The sequence below is a fragment of the Bos javanicus genome, chromosome 16 (assembly GCF_032452875.1).
Source record: "Bos javanicus breed banteng chromosome 16, ARS-OSU_banteng_1.0, whole genome shotgun sequence".
In the NCBI taxonomy this organism is placed as follows: Eukaryota; Metazoa; Chordata; class Mammalia; order Artiodactyla; family Bovidae; genus Bos; species Bos javanicus.
In genome coordinates this window covers 2,589,617-2,604,661 of record NC_083883.1, presented here as the reverse complement: position 1 = coordinate 2,604,661, position 15,045 = coordinate 2,589,617, and the positions used below count along the sequence as shown (strand labels likewise).

The 15,045-nt window shown below is 57.6% G+C and overlaps 1 protein-coding gene and 1 long non-coding RNA gene across 6 annotated transcripts; one reads left to right on the top strand and one right to left on the bottom strand.

Annotated features, from left to right (window-relative positions):
• Nucleotides 1–2,554: 2,554 nt before the first annotated feature.
• Nucleotides 2,555–12,649, bottom strand: LOC133227462 (uncharacterized). The gene is made up of 5 exons (XR_009729827.1): nucleotides 12,509–12,649; nucleotides 11,424–12,398; nucleotides 9,736–10,039; nucleotides 3,544–7,305; nucleotides 2,555–3,195 (listed from the first exon to the last, which is right to left on the bottom strand). It is a non-coding gene; the product is annotated as an uncharacterized LOC133227462 (long non-coding RNA).
• Nucleotides 3,073–14,106, top strand: REN (renin). Of its 5 annotated transcripts, none has more exons than XM_061381912.1 (9): nucleotides 3,073–3,164; nucleotides 7,554–7,704; nucleotides 8,167–8,290; nucleotides 8,809–8,927; nucleotides 9,710–9,906; nucleotides 12,156–12,275; nucleotides 12,648–12,792; nucleotides 13,077–13,175; nucleotides 13,766–14,106. In XM_061381912.1, exons 1-9 carry the CDS (start codon nucleotides 3,073–3,075, stop codon nucleotides 13,925–13,927), a joined length of 1,209 nt encoding a protein of 402 aa, XP_061237896.1. In that variant the 3' UTR covers nucleotides 13,928–14,106. The 5 variants fall into 5 exon arrangements, with proteins under 5 accessions (XP_061237896.1, XP_061237900.1, XP_061237898.1 ...); XM_061381914.1 differs by lacking the exon at nucleotides 3,073–3,164 and adding an exon at nucleotides 3,193–3,338; XM_061381913.1 differs by lacking the exon at nucleotides 3,073–3,164 and adding an exon at nucleotides 4,145–4,225.
• The last annotated feature ends 939 nt before the right edge of the window (nucleotides 14,107–15,045 follow it).

Sequence of the window (15,045 nt, the reverse complement as noted above, 5' to 3'; positions counted from 1 at the left end):
GGAACCTTCTTCTAGTTTAAGCTTTCTCTGATAATGGAGCAGACCCCGATCTGGGGAAGCAGTTTATTATGCTTCCAGCTTCCATGCCTCAGGGTATGGGGTCTGGTTCCACTACATTGGTGGGTCTCGTTTCAGAAATTCTCCTTTGATCAGGCTCTTTCACCAAGCCCTCAGCCTCCCTGCCAGTCCTATCATCTCCCTCGGGCCCCAGCACCTCCTAAGGCCTGGGTGACCTGCCTTCAATTTCCTGGGCCTTCGCTTGAGCAGGCCTCGAGTTGGGATCACCCCAACCCTGTGGCTGGTTTTCTGTTCCTCCAAGGTCCCCAGAACAACCAGCTAAGGACACTTGGTTCTCTGCATCCCCACCCCCCAGCTTCAAGGTGCTCCTGGTCCCAGCCCCGATGCCTTCCAAGTAGTCATCCCCTCCGGAGGGTCCACCCACACAAAGCCAGCCCTGGCTGGCTATTAACTCCACTCTGGGTCTCAAGGCCCTCCTCTCAAGGCCCCAGCTGCTCATCTCTGCAAGCTCAGTGCTCCCATCTGATTGAAAAATTCCTCCGAGGAGGCAGCTGGGCCCTCTGGGGACAGACGGTTAAGTGTGACGTGGGGAGGAAGACAGGTAAAGAAAAGATGTGTCCATTTTTATCTCTGTTCCTGCTTCCCCGTTTGCTTTTTATGCACAGAAGCAGGACCAGTCCAGAGATATTTAGCTCCCCAATTCCAAGCCTCGTGAATTCGACCTCTTTCCACCTTCCCCAGGACTGTATGTAGCCTTGGCAAGAGCTTTCCACTAAACTAATGCTGGTGGGAATAAATCCATGAACCTTTCAAAGCAGCAAAAACCAGGCTCTCTGTGCCACTCAGCCTTCTCCCCGTCTACCCTTCACCCCTGCTGGCCCCTCCATCCTTGGTCACAATCCTGAATCTCCTTGGAATCACTGTCCTAGAGCAAAGGGGGTTTGGGACCACTTGTAGAGAAACCCTGAGTCCCACTGTCTCCTGAGAGATTTGCAGTTCCCCAGCCCCCTGCGAAAGTCCCTTCCCCCACCCTGCACGCCCAGCGGATCTGAAGAGAGAGCAGAGGCTGGAGGGATTTACGCTTTTCCGGAGGGCGCTGGCGTCACGGGCCTGCCCCAGGGGAGAGGGCAGGTGCCGCCCAGCCCCTGCCTCTGCCCCGGCTGCTTCCCGACCTCCAGGTGACGCAGCCTGGGGCCTCGCCTGGGACTCCACGGGGGCTTCTGTGAGAAACCCTGGACCCAGGCTGATGGGGCCGCTCGATAACCTGAGAAAGGTCCCTACATACCCACGCTCCTTCCCTCCCACAGCACGGGGCACTGGTGGGCCACAGCTCAGAGGGAGACCCACCCACCGTCCAGACCATCCCCACACGACCCCAGAGACGGGAGAGGAACAGGCTGGCCACCAGGCAGGCAGGCAGGACCACAGAATCCTAAAACCCCGGACCGACTGTCCCAGGGTCCGAGGTGACTCCAGGCAGGGCATTTGTGGTCATTGGACGATGCTGACTGCTCCTCCTTAGAGTGGAGCTGAAACCGGATTCTTTCTCCTGCCATCACAGACCTCAGCTCTGTACGATGAGGCTGCACAAACAGCTCTGGTTCCAGCTTCTGTGGAAGAACCTTCAAGGGCTCTGTGACCCCTGAGGCCTCTCGCTCCCAGTCAAGCTTCTGCAGAGCCCTCCATGGACCTCCAGGTCTCGCTTCCTGGATTCCTGCTGGTTCTGACTCCGGGCCACAGTCTCGCTGGGATGTGCTACCTGCTGTCTGGCCTCAGGATCCGGGTCCCACAAGGGCGGGGTGGGTAGGCTGAGAGGAGCTGGTGAGAAAGAGCAAGAAACAGCTGCCGCTCCCAGCTCTGCCGGGGTCCTGGGAGAAGCTAGAGCCAATGGTGTCCGGGCCGCGTCACCCCTCAGAAGCTGGCTCCCTGCCTCCCCTCTGGTGCCTGCGACTCTGGTCTGCAATCTGACAAATGTATGTCTCTCCTGGAGGTCACTCCCTCTTCTATTTACACTGGTGCACAGGGCCAGCACCCGTGCAAGCTGCACACACTGGCAGGACACAGGGAGGTGGGCGGGAAGGGTGTTTCTGGCTAGACAGTGCCTGGGGCCCCAGAGGGCTGGACCGGCTGGGGGGACCCCCGGCCCTACCTTTGCCATGGAAGGGTCTGGAGTCGGAGCTAGGACACAGCCGAGGGCCCCACTGTGCCCAGCGTCCACACTGCAGCAAGGCCGCGGCTCTGAAGAGCTCTCAGAGAGCTCTGCGGGCTGGCAGACTCAGCCCCAGCCCGGCACCCTCTCCTTTGCATCCCGTGGGCTCGGGCGGGCACGAAGCCCCAAAGAGGAGCCAGGAGTCCCGGGCACACCGCTCGGCTTGCCCTTCCCTGAGTCCTCTGAAGCCTCAGCCTCCTGTCTGAGCAGGGGGTCTGACGGTCGCCCCTCATAGGGCTGCGGAGAAAGAAGCGTGGTTCTGTCATCTTTGTAACTCTCGCATCTGGACAAGTGCCTGACACGTAAGAAACGCTCAGTGATACTTGCTAATGAATGGAAGAGCACTGAGACCCATAGGGACGTTTAATGAATATTTAGTCAGTCTGATAAGACAGAAGTTCCCACTGAAAGGTTCTCCCGGGCCCTCAAATGCTTCCCCCAGTGCCAACCACAACGCTTGAAAATTCTCCAGTGATGTACCAAGAAGCACCAGCTTCTCTCATCCCTCGGCTAGGGTGTTATAATTTCAGAGATCCCGACGCATTAAGTAGTCCGCACAGCGGCAGCAGAGTTTCACTCCGCTGGTTAAGTTCTTTCCGCCCACAGGTGCAGAGAGCAGCACGCTGAAGACACGGGACCTGGCTGCTAGAGCGTCCACACGGGCGGGCACCCTGGGGCCGCCCAGCGTCGGCTTCCTCACACCGCTTGGGCACTACGGCCCAGAGAGGGGCGCACGCCCCCACGTCACGCAGCAAGTTAAGCCAGGCCCCTGGCCCTGCCCGTCACGGTTCACTGGGCGCTCATTTGATGAGCGGTGAGCGCCACTCTGGGCGAGAGGCAGAGGCATGCACATCGAAACGATTCCGAGAGTGGACAGCCGAGGCCTGTGCTTTCACAGAGGGCGCGCGTCTGCACCGTGGGAGCCCCAGCAGAGACCGTCAGTTCCAGGCTGAATCCACGCCTGCTTCCTGGAGGAGACAGAGATCCTGGAAGTGGGCCCCAAAGAGTGAGCAGGGAAGAGCCAGGAGAGGAGGTCCTAGGCTGCGTAAACAGCATCCACCCTGGGATTCAGGGGCCAGGTGGATGTGTGGTGAGCGGCTCCAGACTGCTGGTAAGCCATAAGGGAAAGGGAAGGAGGCAGACATGCCCCAGAGAGGACTCAGGGAGAAGCAGAGAGAGGGAGAGGGGTGGAAAGACCAGCTGCTCCACCTCATTCTTTGGCAGAGAGCAGCCTCCCCCAGTCCTGGGGCTTCCCTTCCCTTCCACCAGCACAGGTCATCTAAGATGGAACCACGTCCCTGCCCCCAGCTCCTTACTTCCAGAGGAGGTCTGTGCTGCACTTTCCCATAAACAGCCGCTGCTAACAGAGACCTGAGGGGAGGCCGCGTCGGGACTCCCTGGATCTGGCTCTGTCAGGGAATGAGCTGGAGGGATCACCCATGTTCCAGATGGTAACACTGAGACGCAGCCTGGGAGTCGCCAGTCAGGGGCACAGCCAAGGTTAACACAGAGGCAAGAGACGGGCTTGGGGGCTGGAAACCGGGGTCCTGCGCTTGTTCCAGCCCTGTCCTGGTTCCCTAGTGGTGCTGTTTCTCATCGGCTTTGGTCTTCCCTGAGGGGTCACAGGGCCAGGCCGAGACAGGGCTACTGGCGTCACTGGGCGCAGCCTTGCTTTCCCACAGCCATCCTTCTTCCAGCCCCCCTGCTCCACGTCAGAAACCTGGTCACCCTTCACCCACTTAGCTCAGCCCCATTGAGGGATTTATTACCGGCTGCCCCGCCATCTGCCCCGCGGTAATAAATCAGGGCAGAGCAGAATCGCAGCCATCTCGAGTGTGCGTGTATAAAAGGAGAGGGTGCTTCAGGGGACCCCAGAGCGAGCTGGGCACCCAGGCGAAGTGTGGACCAGTGCAGCAAGATGCCTCTCTGGGGACTCCTGCTGGTGCTCTGGGGCTCCTGCACCTTCAGTCTCCCTGCAGACACTGCCGCCTTCAGACGGTAACTGGGAGAAAGGGTGGGGGGAGGAGGGATCCTCACTTGCCTGACACAGGTTGGGGGGGTGGTTCAAACAAGTGATGTCACCCCGTCCTCACAAGCAACCGGGCAGGGAGAGTTTCGCCCCAATCAGAGAGGTCAGGTGACTTGCCCGATGTCACACAGCCAGCAGAGGCACTAGCTGGGCCTTTTTGATCCTAGCCCAGAGTTTTCAGTTCCTGCACAGATCACCAGGCTAGGCACTTTGGGGGGACTCGGAGATGACTGAGACATGTTCTCTGCCCCTCGGGAGCTCACAGACTAATTACTAAGAAGGGTGTGGTATTGTTAACTCTACCAGGGAAGCAGGACAACGTAGTGGTTAAATGCAAAGCTTCCAGAGCTGAATAGTCCTGGTTTAAATTCTGTTGCACCAGCAGTGCCAACTAACTCCGGAACCGTGGGCAAGACCCTGAACCTGGCCATGTCCAAGTTTGCCACTGTTATTTTTCAGTATTCATTTATTTGGCTACACTGCCCGCTTGGATCTTCACGGCAGCAGGCAGGATCTTTTAGTTGTGGCGTGAGAACACTCAGTTGCAGCTCGTGGGATCTGGTTCCCTGACCGGGGATTGAACACAGGCCCCCGGCGCTGGGAGCATGGCGTCTTGGCCACCGGACCACCGGGGAAGTTCCAGTTTACCATTTTTAAAACAGGGATAATATTTTACAGAGACGAACCTATTTTACAGAGCTGCTTTGAAGAGTGAATGAGATATTGCCTGTAAATGCCTCAGCCTGGTGCAGGCATGCTGTAAAAACCCAGCTGTTACCATCTCCAGGGGGATTATCACGAACATTAAAAGAAAGGTTTAAGGCAGCCCAAAGGAGGAGGATAAAGACCCTACATCCATGTTTGGCGACAGGCCCTGAGGGAACCCTGACGGCTCAGCTGGTAAAGAATCCGCCTGCAATGTGAGAGACCTGGGTTCGATCCCTGGGTTGGGAAGATCCCCTGGAGAAGGGAAAGGCCTGGAGAATACCATGGACTGTATAGTCCGTGCGCTCGCAGAGAGTCGGACACGACTGAGTGGCTTTCAGTTTCACTTTCTTCCCTGAGGGAACAAGCAGTTCTTCAAAGCTGCAGGAGTGGGGAGGCAGGTGGGAGAGGGCCTCCTAGAGAAAGGGTTTCACGCTGGGGAAGCAGATGGGACCAGAAGACCTGAAGTTAAGGGGCAGGCTTTCATAACAGTGGGAGTTGCTAGGCCTGTAAAATGCTGAGGACTTCATAGGATTGTTTCCTGTGTCTCAGCTCAAATCATCCTCCCAACAGTCCCATTTTAAAGCTCGGGACACTGAGGTTCAGGGAGGTCAGCCTGGGCACACGCTGTTACATGTGTTTCCAAAGCCTCTTTCCTCTGCTCCAGGGAGAGCAGCTGCTGGGCTGGGGGCATGGTGTGCCCCCAGCCAGGGAGAGGCGCTTCCCAGTGGCAGCGTGTGCCTGAGGTTGGCCCCCACCCCCAGGATAAGGGGAGGGAAAGGAAAAAAACATTCTCCCTCATCTCTTCAGCATGAGAAGAAGAATGAATTGGACCAGGGTGAAGAGGGAGTCAGGCTTTCCAAATGTACTTAGAGGAGTTTTGCTAACTGACATGAGCCTCAGTGTCCCTATGCAAGGCTCTTTGGCGCCTGAATGGCAGATCCCATTCTCAAGGTGCTTTTACACACAGACGCCTTTTACAACATGTACTGAGCACTGGGCAACTCAATCTGCAAAGTGCTTACTCTCGGTGGTAGGTACTACATTAAGTCCCTGGTTACAGAGACCCAGAGGAGGTCAGGTAAGTTGCTCAGAATCAGGCAGGTAGGAGGGGATTCGAGCACATCCCACGACCACTACACCCTCATCACAGACGGCATGAGGCTGTGCCGTGCTGGGTACAGACACCCGGGGAAAACAGGGCAGGCGCCCAGGCAAAGGGGAGGCCAGCGTGGGGGCACAGGGCTTCCAGGAGGCGGGGTGCACGCTGGCCTTCGAGGGCTGGGAAGTGCTGGTGTTGGGGGGCGGGGGAAGGGGAGAAGGAAGGGATTCTCTAAAAGGAGAGGGTAAGAGGAGAGGTCCAGAGTAAACAGTGGGAACGGAGCCCTCTCTCGGGTCTAGCCTTCTCTGTTCCTCCATTTTCCCATCTGTAAAATGAGAATAGTAAAGTTACTCACCTCAGGTGATGGCTGCGAATCCAATAGATCATAGTCGTGAAAATACTTTGTGGAAGAATAGACCACGTTATGAATACGGCAGGTCATTTCTGTTAAAATACTAACACCAACAAGCATGAAAGTTGCATTCACGTTTGTGGGCAAAATGCATGGGGCCTGACAAGGAAAGGCTAGTGCAAGTACATAAGAAGAAACAGGGACCCTCCAGACTTTGGGCTGCAAGCCTGGGACCCCCAACAATGGCTCAGGCTGTGGCACACAGCCTTCACATCAGAGTCTGGGGACCCGTGTGGGAGATGGGCCAGTCAGGGCACCTTGAATCCCTGCTGCACCTACTCCTGAGTCGCCTCATCCCTCACCCCAGAGTGAGGACAGCCAGCCTGCAGGATGGGAACGAGGTCACGTGGTGGGGGTGGCCTGCACAGTGCTGGGCGCCCGCACGGTGGCAGCTCAGGGTGACCTGAGTTTCCCAGATCTCTTTAACTCTGCCTCCCGAAGGTGACAGGAAAGCGTCAGGACAAGAAGCGGAGGGCCTGGGACCTAGGCTCAGGAAGGCGCTTCTTCCCAAGGGCGGGCTGCACAGGCACTCTGGAGACGCCTGCCTCCCCCCACCCCACCCAGTCAGCCCCAGGGCCCGGGCTGGGTGCTGCCTGGGGCTTCCTGCGGCCCCGCCCCGGCCGCGTGGGCGTGTGCTGCCCCCTGCAGGCCCCGCGTGGCACTGCCTCACCCACCCAGCTGTGAGCCGGCGCGCCCAGCCTTCACCTCCTCAGGGGGAAGTCAGTGCTGTTTCCTCCTGCATCTTCCCACCGCTGGAGCCCCTCAAAGGCGGTGATGATCTCTGCATCTCTAGCATCCAGCATGGTGCAGGCACAGAGTAGGTGTCCAACCTGTGATTGTGGAGTGAATGATCTTAAAATGATGAGCAAAATCAAACAACAGGAGCAAGTTAGTTGAGGATCATTTAATACCAGCACAGGTAACCATGGAGTCTCCTTCAGAGACTTAAGAGCTCTAGAGTGATCCCTAGGTGCCTGGGCTAAGGTTGGGGGAGTTTTATTAGAAGCTTCTAGAACGCTACCATTACTGTGGGAGGGCACAGAGCTCTTCTACTTTTTCTTACTCCATCATGGGCTAGGATCTTCCTCAAGAAGATGCCCTCAGTCCGGGAAAGCCTGAAGGAGCGAGGTGTGGACATGGCCCGGCTGGGTGCTGAGTGGAGCCAGCTCACCAAGACTCTCTCCTTTGGCAACCGCACCTCCCCTGTGGTCCTCACCAACTACCTGGACGTGAGTGCCCTGCTCGGTCCCTTGCCCGCTTCACTCTCTCCTTCTTCTCTTGGGTCTAAGGCATTTTTGCCTTTTCTGAGCACCTCACGAAATTCCCATTTCACAGCTGGAAAGACTGAGGCACAGAGGACCGGAAGGAGCCCAGAGGCAGGGTCCAGGCCCTGGGCCCCCAAGTAAGGGTGTTGCGGGGGCAGGGGCTCAGCGAAGCATCAGGGTTTCTGTGGGGCATGGGGCCCCCCCCTGCTTCACTGGCAGTACGTTTAATTTGCCCTTTGGTCTTACCGAGCCTCCCACTTCCTGTCATGAAACACTGCTAAGCCTCTGACTCCATCCCTGCTGAAAATGGAAGCCCAGAGAGGCTACGTGGTCTGCCTCATCTCACCCCAAGTTCCAAAGAGCGTATCAGGCAAGACCCCAAGTCTCCCCAAGCCCTTCAGGCCACCTCTCTCCTTTGCCCTGCAGACCCAATACTACGGTGAGATCGGCATCGGCACCCCACCGCAGACCTTCAAAGTCGTCTTTGACACAGGCTCCGCCAACCTCTGGGTGCCGTCCACCAAGTGCAGCCCCCTCTACACGGCCTGTGGTGAGACCAGGGGCCTGGGTGCCTCCCCACGCCGCTCCCCTGTCAGGCCTCAGCCCCAGCTCAGTACCTCCTGATGCCCCCTGAGCTTCCTCCTGTCTGCCTCTGTGCCCCCTGCCCCTGAGAGGAGAGGAGAGAATGTCTCCCATTGTTCTGACATGACCACCAAGTAAAAAGCAGGCTCCAGAAGGACTGAATTCTCAGACCCATTCAGAGCATGGGCTCTGTCCTCCTTAACCTCAGGGAACCACTGAGTGCTTCTGGGGACCAGAGTCCTCTCGCCATCCTAGGATCAGCAATTACTTTAAGACACTTCATCTGAGACAAAATTCTCAGAGACATGAGCACATTACAGGGGCCCAAGAAATACAGACCTTGATTGATTAACCACATTTTTCAAGCCTCCCAACTCAGGGCCGCCCCGTCTTTGCACTCAGGCCTCAACACACGGGCCCCACCCAGCACCTGCCTCCAACCCCTTCCCTGTGTTTCTCGGCCTTGAGCCTTTGTCTTCCCGCCAGAGATTCACAGCCTCTACGACTCCCTGGAATCCTCCAGCTATGTGGAGAATGGGACGGAGTTCACCATCCACTATGGATCCGGGAAGGTCAAAGGTTTCCTGAGCCAGGACCTGGTGACTGTAAGTGAGGCTGTCTCAGGTCATCTGCCCTCCTAGTCCCCAGACCTCCTCTGCCACCCTAGCGCCCGCGGTTGGGGATGGTGCAGCCCAGCCCACCTTGGAGGAGCACCCTCCTCTGCGACTGCTCCCTGGAGCTGCAAGCACCTGGGGCAGAGCAGAGCTGAATTCTGGGCACTACCCGAGTGATCTGTGAGGGCCTCTGCAGCTACGGCATTCGTGGAGTTTGTCCTGAGCCCAGTCTCCAATCGAGGAACCTGCTTGGGGTCATCCGGCTCTGACTGAGCTCTTAACCAGACCCTAGACTGAAATCCCGAGTCAGGGTCAGGGTCAAGGATACCATCAGCCTTATGGTCAGGATCATTTTGGAGTTAGGCACAGGTTCTAAGCTCACAGCTGAATTCAGAGTTTGGAATTAGGGTCAGTCCTGGTTCACACTGTCACTTGGTCTGTGTCTGACCCGCCTCCATCTCTAGGCTTCTCCATTCCCTGCTCTGGCAGAGTTAGGGTAGGGGTACCCATGGAACTGGGAGGAAATCAGTGTGAGCCCATGAAATAGGGGAAAGGGGGCGTGAAGGGCTGGCCTTCTGCCTCTGCCCCGCCTAGTCCCTCTGGACCCCCAGCCCAGACGTGTGTTAGGAGGGCTGCTGTGCACGTGGGGTTGATGAAGTGTCACACCCTGGCGCGGTGTGTCCCTGGGGCCCTTCGTGCAGAGGCCGGGACCGGACTCTGGCCAGGGGATGGGCCGCGGGCTTGGTCTCCCCTGGTGCTTCGTCCTTCCACAGGTGGGTGGGATCACAGTCACACAGACCTTTGGCGAGGTCACGGAGCTGCCCCTGCTGCCCTTCATGCTGGCCAAATTTGACGGCGTCCTGGGCATGGGCTTCCCCGCCCAGGCCGTCGGCGGCGTCACGCCGGTCTTTGACCACATCCTCGCCCAGCGGGTGCTGACGGACGACGTCTTCTCCGTCTACTACAGCAGGTGGGCCGGCCGGGGCGGGGCCGGGGCGGGGCCGGGGCAAGAGGAGGCGGTCCGAGCAGGACTGTGCTGTGTTCAGGATCAGGCGGTGTTCACTCCATATCCAGAGGGATACGATCCAACATGGAAGCCAGCGCTTAAATGAAAAGGAAATAAAGTCAGGCACTCAAATCCTCAGTCGTACTGTACCTTTCAAGTACTCAGTGGCCACAGTGACTACTGGCTCCCACACTGGACTATACAAGTACAGCACATTTCCATCTTGGCAGACGAGTCTTTTACTTAAAGTTTAGTTCAGCAGTGCTCTAGAGCAAGAGAAGAAAGCAGAGTGGGGGTGATGGGAAGTGAGGCATTGCCATGCCCGCTGGACCTCCTGTGAGGGCCTGGCTCCTCTCATGTGGACTGCTGACTTCATTCATTAGTCCCTTCACTTATCTGCTCAGTCCCTAACTCCAAACACTGGACACGGACATGACAAGCGCTGTGCAAGGCTCTAGAGGTACAACCATGAACGCAGTGTACAAGACAGAGTTCCAGCCCTCACAGAGCTTACAGTCCAGCAGGGAAGACAAGAAACATTACAATATGATGAGCAAAACAGGGGACACGAGGTTGAAACCCTGTGCTTTCAACTCCAGGCCAAACTTGCGTGCAGCACAGCCAGGCTTGGGGAAGCGGCCACCAGCTGTGGAGCAGAGCTGTGATCTGCCCTGAGCTGCTGGGCACGAGCTGGAGACAGGGGGTCAGGCGTGAGAACTGCAGGCCAGAAGCAATGAGGACAGAGGGGAAGGTCAGCACCCAGAAACATCGCACAGATAAACGGAAAGGAGTGTCTGGTTTGGCGAGAGAAAGAGAGTGGCTGAGAAAAGGCCACCAACTGGCGGGCAGGGCAGTCTTGGGAGGAACTGCTGCAGAAGTCGGGCAAGGGCTTCCGTAGGCAGTGCAGAGGCAGGTGCGGGTGTCAGGAAGGGAAAGGCCCACCCTGAGAAGTCTGCCTGGGGACGGACGCAGACACAGCTGCGCAGAGAAGCAGGGAGAGACATGCAAGTGTTTGTAAATGCTGGAGGGTGCCCGAGGACGGGCAGGTGGGAAAAGCAGCCAGCAGAAGGTGAGCAACGGAGAAGGCGGGAAAAGAGGAGACAATTGAGGGCAGGAGCCGAGAGGCCACGGGATGGAGGGGAATCCCAGCAAAGAGGCCTTGTTGAGGAGAGAACTGCCTCTTCCTTTACTCTGGGATGAGAAGGAGGAAACGTCCAGAGAGATCATGAAGTGTTGGGAGAGATGTAAGGGGAACTTGTCTAGCCCAGGTGCACATGTGCTGGATTTATAATGATGCAATTAATGCACTCGCACCAATAACATGTGTGACCTACGTGCTTCAACGTGCACACACACATGCCTCCTACTAAGAGTGCTGGAAAACCCCATCTCTCTCTCTTAAATACACACACACACACACACACACACACACACACACATATCCACACACATAGGAAACCATCCCTAAGGTAGACCCTCACTTGTGGGAGGCATCATGCCATCTGGAGGAGAGGAAAGCAAGGGGCACCAGCTTCGGATGGGGCACCAGAGGTCCTGGCTCCAGTCCCGCACTCACTGCCAGGGTGGCTTCAGTGACTTACCTCCTGGTGATTCCACTGCCTGTAGGGTAAAAAGAGTGTGTAATACCACCTTGCCAAACAACGGGCTGGTGGGGCTCATCTGAAACAAAAGCTTCCTTTCTGCTGTCTCTTTCTCTGCAGAGATTCCAAGTAAGGAGATGGAAAGCCCTCACTTGGCCCTGACCCTCCAGAACGCCTGGCCCAGAATCACACATGCCATCTGCCCCAAACTCAATGCAGCGGGCCAGGCGCCACTGATGCCCAAGCTCCCCACCCACCCCCGCCTTCCTCACGCCCCTGCCCACCACCCCAGCAGCAACCCGGGGTCCATCCCAGGTCCCCCACTGCTCAGGCCCCAGTGAGGTGGGAGCAATCTGCGTCTTGCACGCATTCTGCCCTGTCCTGTGTCTGCTCCTCTGTGACCTCTCTGGGGAGGCTTTACTGGGTGCTGCTGCTGGGCCACCCTGGAACCCCCAGACTGAGCTTTGGGAACGGGCAGAGGTGGAGAAGCGGCCTCCACGTCGCGCCCCAGCCTTGCCGCCGACCCTGAGCCTGGGCCCAGCCTCCCTGGTGGCCGGGGTTACTGAGTCCTGGAGGCTGTGGGTGTCCATGCTACTCTAATCTTCCCTTTAGGAATTCCCACTTGCTAGGGGGCGAGATCGTGCTGGGAGGCAGTGACCCCCAGTATTACCAAGAGAATTTCCACTACGTGAGCATCAGCAAGCCTGGCTCCTGGCAGATCAGAATGAAAGGGTCAGGACCTTCAACCCTCTTCCCTCTGAAAGTGCTGCTGCTGCTGTGGGTGGGCCTGCAAGGGGGCCGGGCTGCCATCCCGCCCTCTCTCCGAGTGCAGCCCTTGCTCTCTGCTTGCTTGGTCTGGGGAAGGGACATGGAGATGATGGGTCAGGGGGAGGGGGCAACAAGAAGAGGCGGAGGGTCACTAAGCCATGTGCTGGGGTGGGCAGCATTCTCCTCTTCCAGCTCACGTGTCACGCATCCCTCTCCGCGTCACCGGACCTCCAGCATGGCCTCTTATCACCTGCCCGCACTCAGGAAAGCTGTGCAGCTTGGTGGTGCCCCTCAGCCTTCTGTCCAGCTGTCTGTCTGACGCTGTGGCCTCCCCAGGGTGTCTGTGAGGTCGACTACCTTGCTCTGTGAGGAGGGCTGCATGGTCATAGTGGATACTGGTGCATCTTACATCTCGGGCCCCACCAGCTCCCTGAGACTGCTCATGGAGGCCTTGGGGGCCAAGGAGCTGAGCATAGATAAAGTAAGGAGCTGGGGGGCGGGCACCAGGGAGGAGGGCGCACCAACCAGCCCAGGCCCCCAGATCACCCCAGGATGCTTTGGTTCTGAAGGGGACCGTTTCTGGCCTTCCTCTCCTGCCTCTCACACTCTTCCACATGTGGCCCGGGCCCTGGGAGGGGGGGCTTGGGAAGCTGGGGGCTGTGCCCACCCCTCTCCGGCAGAGGGGCCAGGCCACAAGCACAGGGCTGCGTCTCCTGGGGTACCTCCCACACTCAAAGGGGCTCCTGTGACCCTACCCGCTGCCAGTATGTCGTGAACTGTAACCAGATGCCCACACTCCCCGACATCTCCTTCCACCTTGGAGGCAAAGCCTACACACTCACCAGTGCGGACTATGTGTTACAGGTGAGGCTCCAGTCTGCTCCTTGGTGGCAGGGAGGAAGAGGGGGCAGGGGCCCTCAAAAACAGACATGTCATTATGCACAGATTACCTGCTAGACCAGCGGTTCTCAAACTTGCACATTAGGGTTACCTGGGAGCTTTTAGAAATCCCAGTAACAAGCCACATTCCCATACCAACTGATACCTCTGGGGGTAACTGGGCAACCATGTTTACAAAACTCCCCAGGTAATTGCAGCGTGCAGCCAGATTTGGAAATCACTGTGCTCATCTCCTGATCTCCATTCTGATCAAATGTCCCCAGTAATGCTATCTGCTTTTTATACTCAGTATGTTTAGAGGTGTTAATAGTTTGTCTAGGACCAGAAGCTCTGCCAGACTGTGAGCTCCTGAAGGCAGCGCTGTGCCCGATGCGTTGTTAGCAGCATCCGGCTTAGTGCCTGCCTCTGGGAGGGGTGTGACCCATGATGGCTGAAAGGGCCAAGATGTGATGGAGGCCCAGTGCAGATGGGGCACAGGTGGGCAGATGCTGCTGAGGAGTCTGGCAAGGTGGTTATGTGCCAGGCAGTGGAGGAACCCTTCTACTTCCTGCCAGGACCCCTACAATAATGATGATCTGTGCACACTGGCCCTCCATGGTATGGACATCCCACCACCCACTGGACCAGTCTGGGTCCTGGGTGCCACCTTCATCCGCAAGTTCTACACGGAGTTTGATCGGCGTAACAATCGAATCGGCTTTGCCCTGGCCCGCTGAGGCCCTCTGCTGCCCTGCCCTGGCCCGGAACTAGAGCACTCTCTGGGACCACCCCCCAACCCCTGCCTGCGCCCTCACTCAGCGGGGTGGAACTCCCCCCGGATGTGTGCCCTGCCCCCAGCACTGGCTCTTCCCTTCTTTGAGGACCACAGAATAAAGACTTCATGTTCCCAACCCCACTGCACCTGGGTTCTCAAGGATTTGAAACAGGGAAGGACAGTGTGTGATCTCGTGCAGACAGAACGTGACACAATGAGAAGCTCACAAGCACACAAGCACAGGTTCCTGCACGCAGGGCTGATGCCACCCGTGCGATGTCGGCAGGGTTCGGATGGAGTTGCTCACACTGCCCTGGGCGGGAAGTTTGCAGAGAGCCAGCCCCTGGGGAACCAAAGCTAACGCCGTGGCAGACCATAGGCAGGAAGACACCCCAGGCTCATGGAGCTTAGCCGCCAACTCAGGCTCCGTGCCTCCTCACACAGCCATGTAACATGCCATCGAAGGCACTGACACCTAAAACATAGAACCACAGAGGTCTGCCTAATACTCCCTTTGTACATGAGGATAAACTGAGCCTGAGAGAGTGACAGCATTTGGCCAGGGTTGCTCAGTGACATGTGAAAAACCACAACTAGAAGGCTGCCCATCGGACTCAGACCTTGGGCGCTTCCCACCTTCCCACATACAGGTGACCTCCACAGGTTCAGAGCTTCCGCCACCCCGGTACGGGCCCAGGTGCACAAGCACACAGATCTTCCACATCACAAGACCTGGGGCTCAGGTCGAGGTCTGCTCCCACTCCGACGCCTTGGACTGTCTGTGGGAGACGTGTAGCTCGGGGAATAAGAGACCGTATCTGCCCGACTGAAGCCACTGACACTGTCCCTCTTCGTGACAGCTGCTCACCCCTCTTTTGACTGAAAGGAGTGAGGCACGGAGGGGCTCACCCAGGCCCCAGCAAACCTCATACCTCGAGAATTACCACCTGTTGGGATTGTATTGGAACCCCAGGACCTCTCCCTGGCAGCATTCCCACATCTGTGACATCCCTGTGCAGAGCCAGGAGCATGACTCTCTGAGTCTTCTTGCCTGCTTAGCTGTATTTCCTCGCTGCAGGA

Excerpts from the sequence above, each read along its gene's own strand:
- REN (XM_061381912.1), top strand. The coding sequence starts at position 3,073 with ATGCACATCGAAACGATTCCGAGAGTGGACAGCCGAGGCCTGTGCTTT. Across the intron at positions 8,291-8,808 it reads CCCCCTCTACACGGCCTGTG|AGATTCACAGCCTCTACGAC; the intron begins GTGAGACCAGGG and ends TCTTCCCGCCAG. Across the intron at positions 8,928-9,709 it reads TGAGCCAGGACCTGGTGACT|GTGGGTGGGATCACAGTCAC; the intron begins GTAAGTGAGGCT and ends GTCCTTCCACAG.